Source organism: Xylaria bambusicola, assembly GCF_022495145.1.
Source record: "Xylaria bambusicola strain CBS 139988 unplaced genomic scaffold F5B22scaffold_6, whole genome shotgun sequence".
Taxonomy (NCBI): domain Eukaryota; kingdom Fungi; phylum Ascomycota; class Sordariomycetes; order Xylariales; family Xylariaceae; genus Xylaria; species Xylaria bambusicola.
This window is the reverse complement of record NW_025953559.1, coordinates 429,939-445,081: the sequence shown is the minus strand read 5'-3', so window position 1 is coordinate 445,081 and position 15,143 is coordinate 429,939. Positions and strand designations below refer to the sequence as shown.

The 15,143-nt window shown below is 47.8% G+C and overlaps 4 protein-coding genes across 4 annotated transcripts; 2 read left to right on the top strand and 2 right to left on the bottom strand.

Moving 5' to 3' along the window:
* Positions 1-2,257: 2,257 nt before the first annotated feature.
* F5B22DRAFT_634076 (MATE efflux family protein) lies at positions 2,258-4,122 on the top strand (the record flags this gene model as incomplete). The annotated part of the gene is made up of 3 exons (XM_047976930.1): positions 2,258-2,281; positions 2,541-3,090; positions 3,245-4,122. 3 exons carry the CDS (start codon positions 2,258-2,260, stop codon positions 4,120-4,122), a joined length of 1,452 nt encoding a protein of 483 aa, XP_047834172.1.
* Positions 4,123-4,434: 312 nt separating this feature from the next.
* Positions 4,435-5,931, bottom strand: F5B22DRAFT_461181 (uncharacterized protein). Its single transcript, XM_047972064.1, has 2 exons — positions 5,429-5,931; positions 4,435-5,310 (listed from the first exon to the last, which is right to left on the bottom strand). The coding sequence occupies exons 1-2, from the start codon at positions 5,634-5,636 to the stop codon at positions 4,748-4,750; spliced, it is 771 nt and encodes a 256-aa protein (XP_047834171.1). The 5' UTR covers positions 5,637-5,931; the 3' UTR covers positions 4,435-4,747.
* A 3,559-nt stretch (positions 5,932-9,490) lies between these two features.
* F5B22DRAFT_643175 (Cloroperoxidase) lies at positions 9,491-10,510 on the bottom strand (the record flags this gene model as incomplete). The annotated part of the gene is made up of 5 exons (XM_047978226.1): positions 9,491-9,560; positions 9,629-9,710; positions 9,779-10,050; positions 10,118-10,358; positions 10,417-10,510. The coding sequence occupies 5 exons, from the start codon at positions 10,508-10,510 to the stop codon at positions 9,491-9,493; spliced, it is 759 nt and encodes a 252-aa protein (XP_047834170.1).
* Positions 10,511-12,808: 2,298 nt separating this feature from the next.
* Positions 12,809-14,810, top strand: F5B22DRAFT_592988 (major facilitator superfamily domain-containing protein). Its single transcript, XM_047973976.1, has 2 exons — positions 12,809-13,362; positions 13,447-14,810. Exons 1-2 carry the CDS (start codon positions 13,291-13,293, stop codon positions 14,707-14,709), a joined length of 1,335 nt encoding a protein of 444 aa, XP_047834169.1. The 5' UTR covers positions 12,809-13,290; the 3' UTR covers positions 14,710-14,810.
* The last annotated feature ends 333 nt before the right edge of the window (positions 14,811-15,143 follow it).

The window sequence follows — 15,143 nt, the reverse complement described above, 5'->3', positions numbered from 1 at the left end:
CAACTATGAGAAATGTGATGAGATAGTGCATTGACCATTCGGACTTCAGTCAACAATTGCTATGTAAACCAAGTACAATAAGTTTTTTATATTATTCCATCTTAAAGTGTGTGTCAGTGAGCATCGCCTATGCCGGATATTGAATGTCAAGCCAATGACGGTGTCTGCCACAGCTTGAGCGCTTCAATCGAGCCGTGTCATATGGTATAGATTATAAGGAGAGGCTGCTTAAGATTAAATCCAACTGAAAAAAATTGCAGTGAGAATTATGCATTTTACTAAGCGCTTGACCTTATGTCTAGTATTCAAGTATGGTGATCGTGGCACTCATGCGAAGGCATTCGCAGACGCGTCCTCGTCCTGTAGACTACAATTCGAGCTGGAATTTATGACATAAGCCGTTGGCATCAGTAAGGGAGTGTCACCTTTCGAGGACCTAGGTGAAACCCCCTGAGATAAGGACAAACAACGTACCTCTATGCGTTGGCGCTCAGCCGCCCAGTAGAAGGATTCGTATGCTTGTTACACGGTGTTTTGTTTTAATCAATTTTCAGTCCTTCACTTATATATAAGTGGATGTAAGGCGTAAGGAGGAGGCACTCTGCCCTTCATGGGCCAAACGCAATCAAAGAAGTATATAGGGAGGATAAAAAGTCCCAACCCTCGAAGTTTTGACTCCCTATTTCCCTATTTATAGTAATAACAAAATGGTTAGTTCGGCCACTACCAACATCAATGATGACCATAAAGACAAAGACCCTAAACTTCCAAGAACACCTCTGGCATACATTGATATCACTTGTCGTTTACACGGAGAGCGTTATACCACCACTGCCATAACTCTGGACCATCAGACTCTGACTCCTGTGCCTCAGCCAACACACGCTCTTCTTGCCTGATATCGACATGCCACATCGTAGAACCAGTTCGCAGACAGCCACAAGCAATAGATTCGTCCACGAAGGGCTGCTAGCGGCCCTGCATCGCGTCCAAAGAGGACTCGGAGTCGACGAGCCAAAAACAGGGAAAGCTATCGACGAGTTCATGGAGCCGTATGAGCACTGGAGTAGGTATATGTGGCGTCTGCAGGAGCTGGCGAAAGCTAAAGCCCTCTTGCCTAATACCCTTGGGGTAGCCCGAGAGCTTCGTGACCGGCTCCTCCTGAGCCAAGACATGTACCACAAAACGAGGGGCGCAGAGGTCAGAAGGGCGCTACAGGGCCATGATTGGGAAGAGGTTCTGCCGTCGATTGAGCGTAGCTAGGATCGCGACTTGGCCGTGACGACATGTGGACTACCCGGTTCAAGTATTGCTCATACTCTTCATGCTACTGAGGGATCCTGGCTGCGAAGTTTGCTTTAAGGATACTTGAGCCGAGAGCTAAGTGTTAGAGTGCCTGAAACGGATAAAGTCATCGTAATCATTCTATGTTCTGTAGAATTACGAATTCTGCCCATCGGTATGAATTCGAGCCACGATGATAAGTTAGTCCCTTAACGACGTAGTATTATTATATCATTCGACTACGCGATCAATCAACTATGTCTCAGTCTTGTGTATGGGTAAGCTTTCTATGTCTTAGTGTCACGGTTTTCAGCTAGTACTGGCTTCAGCCTTAGACATCCAACTTCTCACATAGGAGAGGTCTCAATGAATTTTGAGGTCGGTTGGCTTGAGCATATCTACGTGTGTGTTATATGGAGGCATGATTCCGTGCTATAAGCTATACTCTCTTGAGTCTAATCTTCAACACCATTGATGCTCATGCGCTACAGCCTTCACGCAAGTGAATCTTGCGTGCGTCAAAACTTATGCGAAGCAACATGCAGTCTATCAAGACATCAAGAGTTTGGTCGCCGATTCCTGCTTCTAGAAAGTCTGTGAGCAGTCATCGCCATACCAAGGCCAACTATATAGCAAGAGCTGAAACTTGCAGGCTTCATGACCGACTTCGGGGGGAGACATGTTGCACAGGATCGGCTACCTACACACGCCATGCATAGATAGATCTCTCAAATGTATGATGAGTTGATTCGTGCTTCCCTCTTTCTTCCTGTCTTTGTAGTGAGCCTTGCTATTTCACTTCGAGGACGCATTCAACCAAGACCACCACTTTAACTTGTTCAATACCGACTTACACAATGGTATATCCCATTAGAGGATTTTCCGAGAGCTAGTCTAACCTTATGCAACAGCGTAGTTGCTTTTGGATCTACCCGGCCCTGGTAAGGTTGGAACTACTGCGGCGCTACTAAAAATGGCTTGTGGCAATTGTGATGTCGTTAGTGTGGTGGGGGCCTCGATTTTCTCATTCCCGGACCGTTCACCGGAGGGTAGAGCTCCAAGCGTCCCGTCTTCTGTGTGACATCTATGTCAGCATTTATGAGGAATACTCTTTTGTGTTTTTAATCTGGCAATCTTATTTGGGTCATTTTATTGTTATTGATATCGAACATCCATAAATAAATAAAAACGAGACATAATATCCCATGGCATCGGGTGAGGTGTTGCGCAATGATGAGCAGGTGGCCGAACGCCAGCTCCCACCGTCCGAGTCCACACCGCTTCTGGCCGGCGATTCATCATCGCAGGCTCTAGTCTCATCGCCCAAAGATGACTGGTGGTCGGAACTATGGCTTCTAATGCGGTACTCGTTGCCGCTCATCGCGACATATCTTCTGCAGTATGGATGGTGTGTTATCATCACATTCCTTGCCGGCCATCTAAGTGCCGATGACCTCGCCGCCGCAAGCGTTGGGATGACTACGATGAATATCTTTGGATTTGCCGTCTTTGAGGGCATGGCAACGGCCCTAGACACCCTGTGCGCCCAGGCTTATGGGTCTGGGAACCTGACCGGTGTCGGTTTACATGTTCAGCGTATGCTGATTCTAATGGCGTTCACCGCTGTGGGCATCGCTGCCGTCTGGACAGCCTCGCCGTGGATATTAGCGCTGTTCATTAAGCAACAACACCTGGCAGTTATGGCAGGGTCTTTCCTGCGCGTAAGTATCATCGGTATGCCGGGTTACGCGTCATTTGAGGCGTTGAAGCGCTTTCTACAAGCACAGGGGAACTTCAAAGCTGCCAGTAAGTAAATTGTGATAATGTCTCCTTTCGTTTTCTTTCCTTTCTTCTCCTTGCCGTTTCTGGTCGTCGTGAACGGCAAAATAGGTTCACCATTGCTCTCGGACGATTTGTAGATCTCACTTAGGACAACAAGCACTGACTCCAAATCTCGCAGTGTGTATTCTTGTCGTGTGTACGCCGGTCAACGCATTCCTTAGCTGGCTGTTTGCTTTCAAGTTAGGCATGGGTCTTAAGGGTGCCGCTCTAGGCTCTGCGCTCACAAACAACCTTCGCCCGACGTTGCTGTTGTTATACATCATAAGTCCTGCTGGTCGATGGTCACACAAGTGCTGGGGAGGTTTTTCTCGTGCTGCGTTATCAATCTCCAAATGGGGACCAATGGTCAAGCTTTCTGTTGCAGGCTCGGCCGTGAATTTGGCGGAATGGGCCGCCTTTGAGATTGTGGCCTTTAGTACGTCGTACTTGAGCACAAAGCATCTTGCGGCTCAGACAGTGCTCACGACAATATCTGTCGTCTCGTGGCACATCCCATTCTCCATGAGCGTTGCGATAAGCACACGGATTGGCCACCTCATTGGTGCAGGACTAGTGTCTACAGCGCGACGAGCAGCTGCGCTATACGGGTGCATTTTTGCTTTGATCGGTTCTGTTGATGGCCTTATCATCTTTGCCCTGCGGAACCACCTGCCGCGATTCTTCTCAGAGGATCCCACCGTTTGCACGATGGCTACCAAGACAATGTTAGCGGTCAGTGTGTTCCAAGTGATAGATGCCTTCATCTGTTTCACGAACGGGACCATTCGTGGCCTCGGGCGTCAGTCTTTCGCTGCGTGGGTAGTTATTGCTGTCAATTACTCTGCTGCGGTCCCGGTTGCTATCTGGTTGGAGCTGGGTCCGTCTGGTCTAGAACTGAATGGCGTTTGGATTGGTCTTGGTAGTGGTATGGTGGTCATTGCTGCCATTGAATGCTGCTATATGAAATTTCTGAGATGGCATGATTGCGTCGAGAGTGCCAAGCTCCGAGAAGGGTGATGAAAAACGGAAGAATTGATAAAACGGCATGGAAAACGTTATGGTATGTTTAAACAGCATATAAATGGGTATTGGTTTCAGGATTATACCCCTCATGCTTATGACCAGAATGATGAAATCAAGGAAAAGGAATGATATGGTATATCAGTGCGCATACGCAACTTCTGGTTTCAGCTCTTTGTATACTGACGTTTTTCGATATCGTCAGGGGTAGGAGTAACGTGATCGGATCACCAATTTCAAGTCTTGATCACATTTCCTAAGGAATCGTCTTAAATGAATGACCTAGGCTTCCGAGGTAGTGAGACAATGGAAGTCGTCATCGAATTGGATAAATATATGAAACCGGGTATCATAATGATAGTAGCAGGGAATATTTGCAATGATGACAGAAATCTTCGTGCCCTACTCTCTTACAAAGGAAAATGAGAGATTAGGAAAATGCCACCATGCCTAGCCCAACTCCTAATAGAGATACAAAGAGAAGACCTCTCCATTCATGCAAAAAAAAAACCTACCCGAGCGCCGTACCAATTATGCGTATTCTGTTGCCAGTCCCATGCACCAAGTTTCATTTCCCTTCATCCTATCGTTATACAAATACTCAATATGGAGGGCGGCTATGTTAAGATGGGAATTTTTGGCCGTATAGCGCCGCCGGTGGCGGAGTTGTCACGTATGGCGGTGGAGGAGCGTAGCTCGGATTTGGGGTAGGGCTCGACTGGGGAGCAGGGCTGGTGCTTGGACTCGGAGTGAGAGTGATCATCGGAATAGACTCGTGCTGCGCAAAGGCATTGGGAGTCGGATTATGACCAGGGGACTTGTACATGTCGCTTGATTGTTCGTACGACGCGTACGTCGTGGTCTGACTCGTCTGAGTGCCGTACCAGGTAGTAGGTGTATTCGGGCTGGGAGGCCAGACAGAGGGCGCATTAGGGCTCGCGGGTAGTGTGCTGCTGCCGGAAGGGCTGCCGAAAGGTGTGGAAACTCCAATGGGAGCTGGAGTTTTTCGAGTCTTGATCTGCTTGTAAGGGCCGACTCCTGTGGTCTCCTCTTGCTCCCGATCCGAGCCGTACCATCCTCGCTTCTTGAAAACCCAGATCCAAACGCCTACACCCGATGCTACGGTCAAGGCTTTCAAGACAATGTGACCCACGCGGACGGGTTGGCCGTTTCTTCGTTCCCTATCTATAATAGGAGGCCAGCGTTAGTAAGCTTTTCTAATTGCCAGATGAGTGTTGAGGGCGAGATTATTTTGTCGCTATGTGCTTCTTTGCTAGCAGATGAACGGGGCGAAACGACGTACCGCGCGTATAGAAGTAGACTAACGATGACCAGACCACCAGGAATAGTATTGAAAAGTAGACGATGAGCAACACGGCGTACCATGGAAGTCCGTCGTCCCCATTACTATCACCATCACTATCTCTGTACTCGTTGTGGTGGTAATTGATGTCCCGACTCTCCCGCCCGCTCTCGGCAATACGCACTAACAGACGGAACATGGGGCTCATAGCAAGATTGATGTCCGGCTTCAAGATTCGGTATCCCCCTCTTGATAGTCGACCGCTCCTCGGTGTCGTTCGCAGATGCTCTTCGAGCCCAAGACTACCTCAGTATTGAAGGTAGTCGCTTGAATGAAAAGGCATCATAAGAGAAAGTAGGAAAGAAACAGAAAACGGTTTCGAAATACGAAAGGTGACATAGTCATACCACATTGGTAGGACTTATTCTGTAATGATCTTCAGTACACTACGATACTTGTGTCAACACTGAACAGACAGACCCATCTCGCCATGCAAATCTTATTTTAAAGACGGATGAAACTACGCTGTCCCCAGAACGCCATAACCCCTTTCAAACGGCAGAGGACCCCTGCATTTTCAGCTCCAGCGGCATGGGACCAATCACCTCCAGCGACGCTCAGCCTCTAGCCTGACCAGTCTAACCCAGCGAAGTTTGGACGAAAGAGGGTGGGGATCATGGATCAGGCTTTTGACGAACATGGCGCGTTTTGGAATACCCCATGTCTGCCCATGGACGGCGCGTCTCCGCCAGGACTATCATTTCCTTCATCGAGTTTAAAGCATCTGCCGCAGCCGAGTGAGAGTGAGACCCAAGACTTTCGTGACCTTCCTGTTACTGTTCATGTAGAGATAGTACGTAATATGACTATGCAGGTATCTGTTATGCGTATGGCATTCGCGCTTCTACGGTGTGATAAGCTTAGTCTTTTAGTGTAGATACTGATAGGAGAGTCCTAACTTTCTCTAAATAGAGCAGACATGAGATGAGGATCGCATCAAAAATTTCCCAACGCAGAAACAACATACTATCTACTCCGTAGTGTACTTTTTTCTTCAGTCCCACAGCTTCTGCTACCAGTACTAAAGGTCGTACCTAGCCTGGTCTGTGTGCATTGGATTAAGTAAGCCTGCCTACCTACCAGTATATCTACACTAAGTCTCTCTAGATTAGCATCGAAATGTCTTTGGCTATGTGAATTCTCCTAAAAGCGCAATTTCGAATCGATCTCAACCGGCTCTTCAATTGATGGTGCTACGGGAGACACCCTCTCGCCAGCCTCTTCCAGCTTTAGCGGCTGAAGAAAGTTCTCATGAAATTGAGATGATTCAACTAATTACAGTACTGTACGCCGCGCTATAATATTGTAAACATGTTCATCCTAGCTCTAAGAGAAAGGCTCAGCCGTTTGGTCCATAATGATACTTCGAATTTGTGGCCCGGCTGGCTGCATAGCTGCCTGCGACCTGCTGATGAATGCGACCATGTTCGCGATTAGTTGTCGAGGTTGATTAATCTATAGACTGTACGTAGTATTCCGGCCCGTGATTTTTGATTGCCCTACCGAGAACTATGTATCAGTCACTCCGCGATGGAATAGCACAAATCGTTGAAGAAGAGAATATAAGCCTTATCTGCCGCTAGGTCGCTTACATCCAACTGCCAAAGGCTGATTCTCGTTGCTAGCTCAAGCACGCCATAATGACAAGGATTTTCCTCAATGTCTCTGGTCGCACGCAATCTCGTTATTCTCCCTCCGTGAGGCCATTGCACAGGCTCTTGATTGCCTGAGCTCTGAGAGAGAAGCTTGACGGGGCCACTCTTTCATGATCGTCCTTCACTCATCAAATCGAGCCATCAACTCCTATGTCGGACATGCTCGTAGTATGCTAGCTTCTATAGCTTGTGGTATGCGTCAAGGACAGTGCTTCGGAGCAGTAGCTGTAGTTGACCGTCTCTGACTTCGTGTTGTCTAGGGCGAGTCCCTACTCAAATATGAGAATTTAGTACTCCTTAGCCATTGACCAAGATTAGCAACGTAGTTGCTATAGGAAACGAAAGTTACTTGAGCTTGAAGCATTTGGTACCCCAAGTCCTCACGCCCAAGATTGAAGTAACTTCATGCGATGGTATTCGGAACCAGATATAGCCGATCGTGATGGGCAGAACCCCTTGATGTCTTGCTTGGTGCGTATGTGCCTGGGTAAAGTGCCTTTAGCTACACAGCGACAATCAAAAAATTCTCAATCCTCGTGTGCTTTCAGCCATAAGATATGGAAATAGCATGGAGAGAATCGTCTCGGGCTTGTTTAGCGCAAAATCCGGAGGTATACGGATAATTGCGGCTACATACCGGCTGCAAACGAAGAATTCGCTTACCTCGGCCGAAAATCGCACATGTAATTTGCTCATCAAATTTCATGTGAGCATCTCGTATATGACTCCATACAGCCCATGAAATTCATCCAAAAGAGATTATATACGTTGGACCCAGGATCTTGTGCGTTGGTGTTCCACGTGCAACCTCCGTACCAGCTAAATATGCAGTTCGCCTTGCACTTCAGCCGTACGAAGGGCTATTGCAGGCTGTTCATGATCTTTCAAGACATGCAGGCAATATTGGGCAATATTGGAAAGTGAGGTTATACAGACTTCGCTTCTTGAAACAGACCCCAGAGACCTGGGCTGGCAGATCAGTTGTATATAGAGTCGAGTCAAGCCACCAGCAGCCTAGAAGGAGTTGGTTGGTCAAGGACTCATGCAGCCCTAGTTGTTCATTGTAATCCGAATTCTCAGTTCCCGAGCCCAGTATCTTCTGCCCTTGTTATAGTTGGTCTGACGAGCGAGGATGAGAGCGAGAAGTCAGTTTCGCAGTCGCTGCTTGGGTCGCCACATCTCTCGTCGCGAGGAGGGTACTACACGCTATGTAGGGAGTTTCTGGTTACTCAAAAAAAAAAAAAAAAGGAGATACAGGCTAGACTCGGAATTTGTGCTGCGGTCTGATCCTCTCGTTGAGCGATCAGAAGGTGCTCAGGAAATTGCTCTCATAGTTATAAGTTGCGGATAACTTGCATTTCTCAAATTTCGTCCACATCGATCTTATCATTCTATACCACATGCCGTCTCTACACAGAGTATTCAAGTTAGCAAGGCCCAGCTGCGCCCGCCCTGCAGGCGGGAACTATACCACGGAACATCCATAGCGAAACGTAATCGACGCCTTTATAATACTGATGAGCCAGATCTAAATTTGGTGAAACCCGGATTTTCCTAGAATTCAATGAATAAATGCAAAGATGCGGGCTAATTATGTGTTGTTGTTTATTGCAATCAAACCAGTCACACGTATATCCATCCGGTCATCAGCTTGAAGCGGTTTGCGGTTAGGGGTAATGCCATCAATATTCTATGGACCTTTTGTATATAATATTAAAATTACGTTCCTGATCACACAATTATTAGAATATAATTTAGGAAGCAAATATAAAGAAGCGCAATCAATGTGCCATATTAATTGCCACAGAATTCTTGCAACTCGATTAATTATATCAGGGGAAATTGAACTCCTTTACGTCTCTCTGGCTTGACCTCTAACTATCCAGATTCATCAAAACACGTGAGTTGTAAGTTAGCCCGGTATTGATAGGTTGTTCGTCGGTATTCAGATCTCATGCTGCTGTTCGATATCTTATAAACACCGGGCCTCACAATACAATACTTTTCTGCTTCTGTTGTATTATCGTTCCAGACCAATAATTAGAGACAGAGTTGCTTCCATCAAATCCTCCATACCAATGTTCAGGTCAAATCTGCGTTCAACAAAAATCAATTCGAGTTTGGTAATGAGCGTTTGATTTGTCTATGTTACTAAATTGCTAAAATTACAGAGGTAGAAAGAAAGGAATGAAGGACGTGCTAATCATTCAGCCAAGAACTTGGTAAGCAAAGGGCTTTCGCTACGAGCATGATTGACTCAGGAATGCTGCTGACTCCGGAAGACGAATATTGGCTAACTAGTACTCAGAAGCCAAATATACACGCTTTGTGCTTGGGTGTTCGTTTCCTAGTTGAAGACATCCATGCTGTTGTCTGGGGGAGGTCGAGGAGGGAATGCAGTTGCATTGCGAAGTGAACTGTTAAGATATACTAGTAAGTAATAACTCTATAGTAGCCAGGGATTTTTTTCTTAGGAGAAACGCACTGGATGGTGTTCCTGAGGTCATCCATCTCGATGGGAATCTTCGATTTTTGCCAACCGACAGCATAAGGGAGTCGCTCGTTTCCTGTTACGGGCGCCAATGCATTAGTTCATATTCATTCAAGAGACGAAATAAGACCAAGGTGCCCTTACTGAACAGGTAGTCGGCGAATATCTTGGGGCAAGTTTCTGTAACTTTGTCACCGAGGATAGAAAGGATGGCAGCATTTTCGCCATAGCTGAATGCGTTGCCCAGCTCAGACATCGCAAACTCTGGGTTCGTCAGGTTTGAGCGCATCGAGCGTTGAGCACGCCCGTTAGCAATAATTTGGACGTCCAATACGTCGCCGGTCCAGTAGTCCATGGTCCAGTTCCAGACGGTTTCGTTAAACCTACTCCACTGACCGAAATGGGCATCTTGTCGGCTAGATTTGATGTATAATATTAGACGAGGCTTCACACAGATACACGTTGTTCTGTAGTTCAACATACCTTAGACTTCCATCGTGCTCAAACAAGTTGTGGCGGTCGAGATGGTCTAAGTTAAACCACGTTGAGTTGGGCTTCGGGTTCGAGAGACGAGCAGCGGTGAAGAGAAATTGGCCAAAGTCAGGCGTCAAGTTCAAAGCCGTGTTTAGAGCATTAACTGTCTGATTCTCGTTGATGTTTCTGCCGTTACGAGGTAAGAAGCCGTGGTTTGCGAGGGCGTTAAGCATAGGACAGACACCACGAGCTAACGACGAAATGAGTCAGAACTCTGATTCAAATGAAACACATATTGCTTAACCTACTATCAGTTTCTTTCTCTGGCTCGAAGGATCCGGGGCCATATGGGCAAGCAGCGCCCAGCACAGCGACAGGAAACAGGAGAGCAGTGAACTTCATTGTAACGAGAACGCTTGGCGGTCCTAACTCAATATTCAATGAATTGATGTTGTTGATGAATCCTGAGTGAGTGGCGACTCTGGAGAATTCTAGAATAAAGCTGGCAGATATCTGAACTCTTATACTTCCTTCTATGCGCGCTACCATCTCACACCGATATAGCCCGCCCCCTATTGGCCATTGATGAGGAACGGACTCGGAATTGTGTCCAGCATTCCCGGCCGCAATTTTCCCTGGAGTTCAATAACGACGACAGCATCATAACCCTGAATTTGGAATACTGCTGTGGCCTATAGACTAGATGCCTACTAACTAGCAGCCGTGGTGTTGAGGCTGTGGGGAGTAGGGTGCGAAATCCGGCCCCATCGGGCGAAACCCGCTCTTAGATCGGTCAGCTTAAACAACGACTCCTGGTAAATTGCTGCATACCAGTAGTCTCAAAACCATGTATACTACAGAAATATACTAATTATGAGCCGTGCTTAATTCTAGGCAACATCAAAACCTAATACCGAAACAATGGGGATCCCACTCCCCGGTAACCAAATCATCCCGTTCCCTGTCCTGACTCTGTTTCACGTGTCCAATGAGAGGCTGTGTTTATATCATCATCACTGATACGGTAGGTCCAGTATGTTCTTGGTCTGCATCTTGCATTAGGTGAGAAACCGTAATTTGCTCGCCTCAGCTAATTCAAGCAGTCTGACGTAGACCTGTGCTCGGCTCTTTACACATACGCCAGGATGGGGCCTACTCGTTCAAGGTTACCTGCCTCGACGGCTGACCAATAGTTGCATCTATAATCAAACCACATCGAGTATTCCCTGGCCACATTGGGTCTATACTTCAACATTATCTTGATTTCGTGGCTAAGCTATGAATGAAGGCAGTACTATGAGCTGATGGCCGATGCGCCCATGCAGGAACCTCCCCTCCGACGTCTATCGGAAATTGACCCGTTGCTAGAATATTCGTACGCAGTGAAGCAGTATCACGGCAACAATTTGCCGGGCGAGCGTCCTCTACCCTACATTGTCGGCGCCGAATGAGGCCGAGAGAGCTCGGCTATGGGGGTTGTCATGTAGCTTAAGTCTTGTTAGTCTTGCAGAGCGTTATCAATCGTCGTGGGCAGTAGGCATAACAAGATTTTCATCATGCTGAATGTCTTGAAGTCTACACAAATCCCACATCCAGTAAGAAACTGGTAGTATACTTTGCTCCGTAGACACAGTGTAGCAATAACAGCGGGACTTACCTTATAAACGGCACATGTATGCATACACATTGGCTGACCAAGCCTCGATATACTACTATGAGTGACTCTGTGTGTGGAGACATATATATACATGGAACAGGAACACACTGACCTCTCCTTTCTTCCTAGGTACTTTGGGTGGTGTAAATGTAGTTGCCTGGCTGTATATGTATCATGATATGTAATTCACTTAGATGTAAGGGTCGCTCACGACATGGCCGAGTTTTCTTTGGCATAGGTGAGGCTGTTGACGCGCATTCAGCAACGATGGCCGCAGTTCGGACTTCGTGCTGCGGCTGGTTGTTGGATCCTTTCCCCATGTCATCTCTCCCGTCCCGCAGTTGAACTATCCACACTACCGGATACTGGACAGGGGGGGTTTAATGACCAATGAGTGCAAAGTTGATTGTATTCACGAGCGAGACGAGCTACCTATGCTCCTAGTAAGTCAACTGGATCTTTTGCACGTACTGGTACTATGATCTTGTCCAAATTCTTGTCAACTAGATGTCCTGGGTGATAAACCTGAGATGGCACCGTCGACTGGTGTAGTTGAACTGATGTACCAGAATTGATTGATTGATAGGTACTGATTGGGGCTGGAACAATAAGCCGATGAAGTTGATGAAGATGAGTTTCTTCGTGTCTCGTTAAAACTTCGGGTCATGATCCCGTTCTGTGGGAAGCGATGCCGATAGCGAGGCTGCTAGCGACCCCGAACCACTGAGCCATCCCAGACGCGCAATCACATACCTACGAAGTAGGCTGCATTGCGACCCAAACCCATCCAGGGCTTTTCCAGGTGACCTTGGCAGGGATTTCTGTTTTGATCGGATACCGAGAGAGGTATTTATCTAGATCGGTACCTACGATGGAATAGGTAGTATACCTACCTACATATGTACATACCTAGGTAGTATAAGGCCAATTGAATTGTCTGGGTAGCTTCAGGGTTCTGTTGCTGGCATTATATAGGTACCCCTAGCGCCCCTAGCACCGCCCCAGCACCCGCCGAATAGGTACCGACAGTAGCGAGTACCTAGGCCCTTTTTTGCGCTGCGGTGGCGGGGCTATCGCGCGTCGTCATGCGTCATTCGTAAAATGTGGCTCGTCTGTGAGGATAGCTGTCCAAATGGACGGTGATAGCTACCTACCTGGCCTACCTTGGTACTCTTCTTACTTTCTGTTTCTCCCGCAGTTCCTCTTCGTTCTTTGTGTAGACATTCTGTGGAATGGGCTGACGTGACAGCTGAAACGTATTTGTGTCCACAATTGCGGTGGCTACCATCCAGCTGTGTCATACCTTGTGCTGATGGGCTGTCATTTGTTTCATCCTTAAAAACCCCGTCACATCGGTAACTACCTGCCTGCTTCAAGCTCGAGGTTCTCTTGTATCTGTTGAGTCTTTGCGTGCCAGACCAGAAGCCAGACTGGCGGGACATCGGAATTCCCTCGCTCACGAGATTGCTGCGAAGAATAGCCCTTGCCGAGCAGAAGCAGAGGCGCATCGAAGCCCGCATTCGCAATGGCCGCTGTAGACGCTACGCTGCGGAAGAAGGTATTGAAGGTCATTTTCGTGTCCTTGCTCTTGGATCTGGTAAGTATTATTCTGGACATGTCCATTGTTACTGGCGACGCTGTACCTGTGCTAATTGGATGATGCGCCTCTGGTTTTTCGCAGATCTCTTTCACCTTCATTCTGCCACTCTTCCCGAAGCTCCTCGAATTCTACCGCAACAGCGAAGCCGGTCCTGGCTCGCGCACTACCGTTCTTGCTCGCATTCTCGACGGCCTGAATGCCTACAAGTCCTCTTTCTCCCGGCCAATCGACTCGAGGTATGACATCGTGTTGTTAGGTGGCGCCCTCGGCAGTCTTTTTTCCCTATTACAGGCCATTGCGTCTCCTGTCATTGGACACCTCTCCGACAAATATGGAAGGCGCACGGCGCTCCTCGCCAGCATGGCCGGAAACATCTTGTCCGTACTTCTCTGGGTCATGGCTGTCGACTTCAGGACCTTCTTGGCATCGCGCATTGTTGGTGGATTGTCCGAGGGCAACGTACAGCTAGCGACCGCCATTGCAGCCGACATATCAGACGAGAATAGCCGCGGTTCGACCATGGCTCTGATTGGCGCATGCTTCTCTATCGCGTTCACATTCGGACCAGCTCTTGGCGCATACCTAAGCTCTATCGAAATGGTTGCGGCAAACCCCTTCGCTACAGCTGCCGCGGTATCGCTGTCGCTCATTGTTACCGAGACACTCTACTTGTATTTTACTCTCCCGGAAACCCTACCGGCAAAGACAGAGAAGACTGGTGCGGCGAAACAGACTGCTGCATCAGCGCCTCCGTCGACTCGAACAAATTCCCATACTTTGCTCAACGGTGTACACTTCTTATTTCTACTCTTTTTCTCCGGCATGGAGTTTTCTCTGCCATTCATGACTTACGATCTCTTCCAATATACATCCGCCAAGAACGGACGACTGCTCGGCTATATTGGTCTTGTGGCGTCGATTTTGCAAGGAGGTGTGACACGTCGCTTGCCGCCGCTTTCCACCGTGCGTATTGGAGTGGGCGCATGCTTAATCGCATTCGCGATTCTTACACGTACGTCTACAGTCCGGTCCCTCTATGTAGCCGCGACATGTCTAGCGACGACGTCGGCCACAGTTGTAAGCGGCCTGAATGCACTGGCTAGTTTTGAGGCGGCTGCTAGCGAACGTGGTGGAAAGCTGGGAATTCTGCGAAGCTGGGGTCAACTGGGCCGGGGCTTAGGACCGATTTTGTTTACTAGCGTGTATTGGTGGGCTGGAAGGGAATTGGCATATACCATGGGCTCTATCGGGCTATTGGTTGTGTCAATACTGGTCTTCGCGGGACTCAAAGCGCCTCCCGGCTCTACGAAAAGGAGCGTGGGTTCGAACAAAAAGGATCTGTAACATTGGAGTTTTGGTGCTGTTGGATGATGTACATTATAATATTTTGAACGTTCGATATATCAATAAACTCAAGACTTGCTGTACATGCATAATTACTTAAAGTTGCAGCCATGTTGAGATTGACATCTGTAGGTGCTTGAAAACTGGAAGAGGGTAGTAGATAACTGCATGGTTTGTCAAGATGAATGTCTGTCTTTCGAATTAATTTCTTAGCAAAAGAAGTGTATTGCTTTGACAAGTTGCTCGGAATCTGTTTGATCGAGTTGAACATCAAGAACAGCCAGCATTGACTGATCCTACGCCCTACCTATAACGACGCCACAGAAGACATGCACTGAAATCCTTCGTTTCGCCAGCCCCCATTCCGCACTGGGATGAGGCGCGTTAGGTGTACCGGGTATTTCATTTGGACGTCTTCACAATCGGCAACTGTA

Excerpts from the sequence above, each read along its gene's own strand:
- F5B22DRAFT_461181 (XM_047972064.1), bottom strand. The coding sequence starts at position 5,636 with ATGAGCCCCATGTTCCGTCTGTTAGTGCGTATTGCCGAGAGCGGGCGG. Across the intron at positions 5,311-5,428 it reads AGTCTACTTCTATACGCGCG|ATAGGGAACGAAGAAACGGC; the intron begins GTACGTCGTTTC and ends CTCCTATTATAG.
- F5B22DRAFT_592988 (XM_047973976.1), top strand. The coding sequence starts at position 13,291 with ATGGCCGCTGTAGACGCTACGCTGCGGAAGAAGGTATTGAAGGTCATT. Across the intron at positions 13,363-13,446 it reads TGTCCTTGCTCTTGGATCTG|ATCTCTTTCACCTTCATTCT; the intron begins GTAAGTATTATT and ends GGTTTTTCGCAG.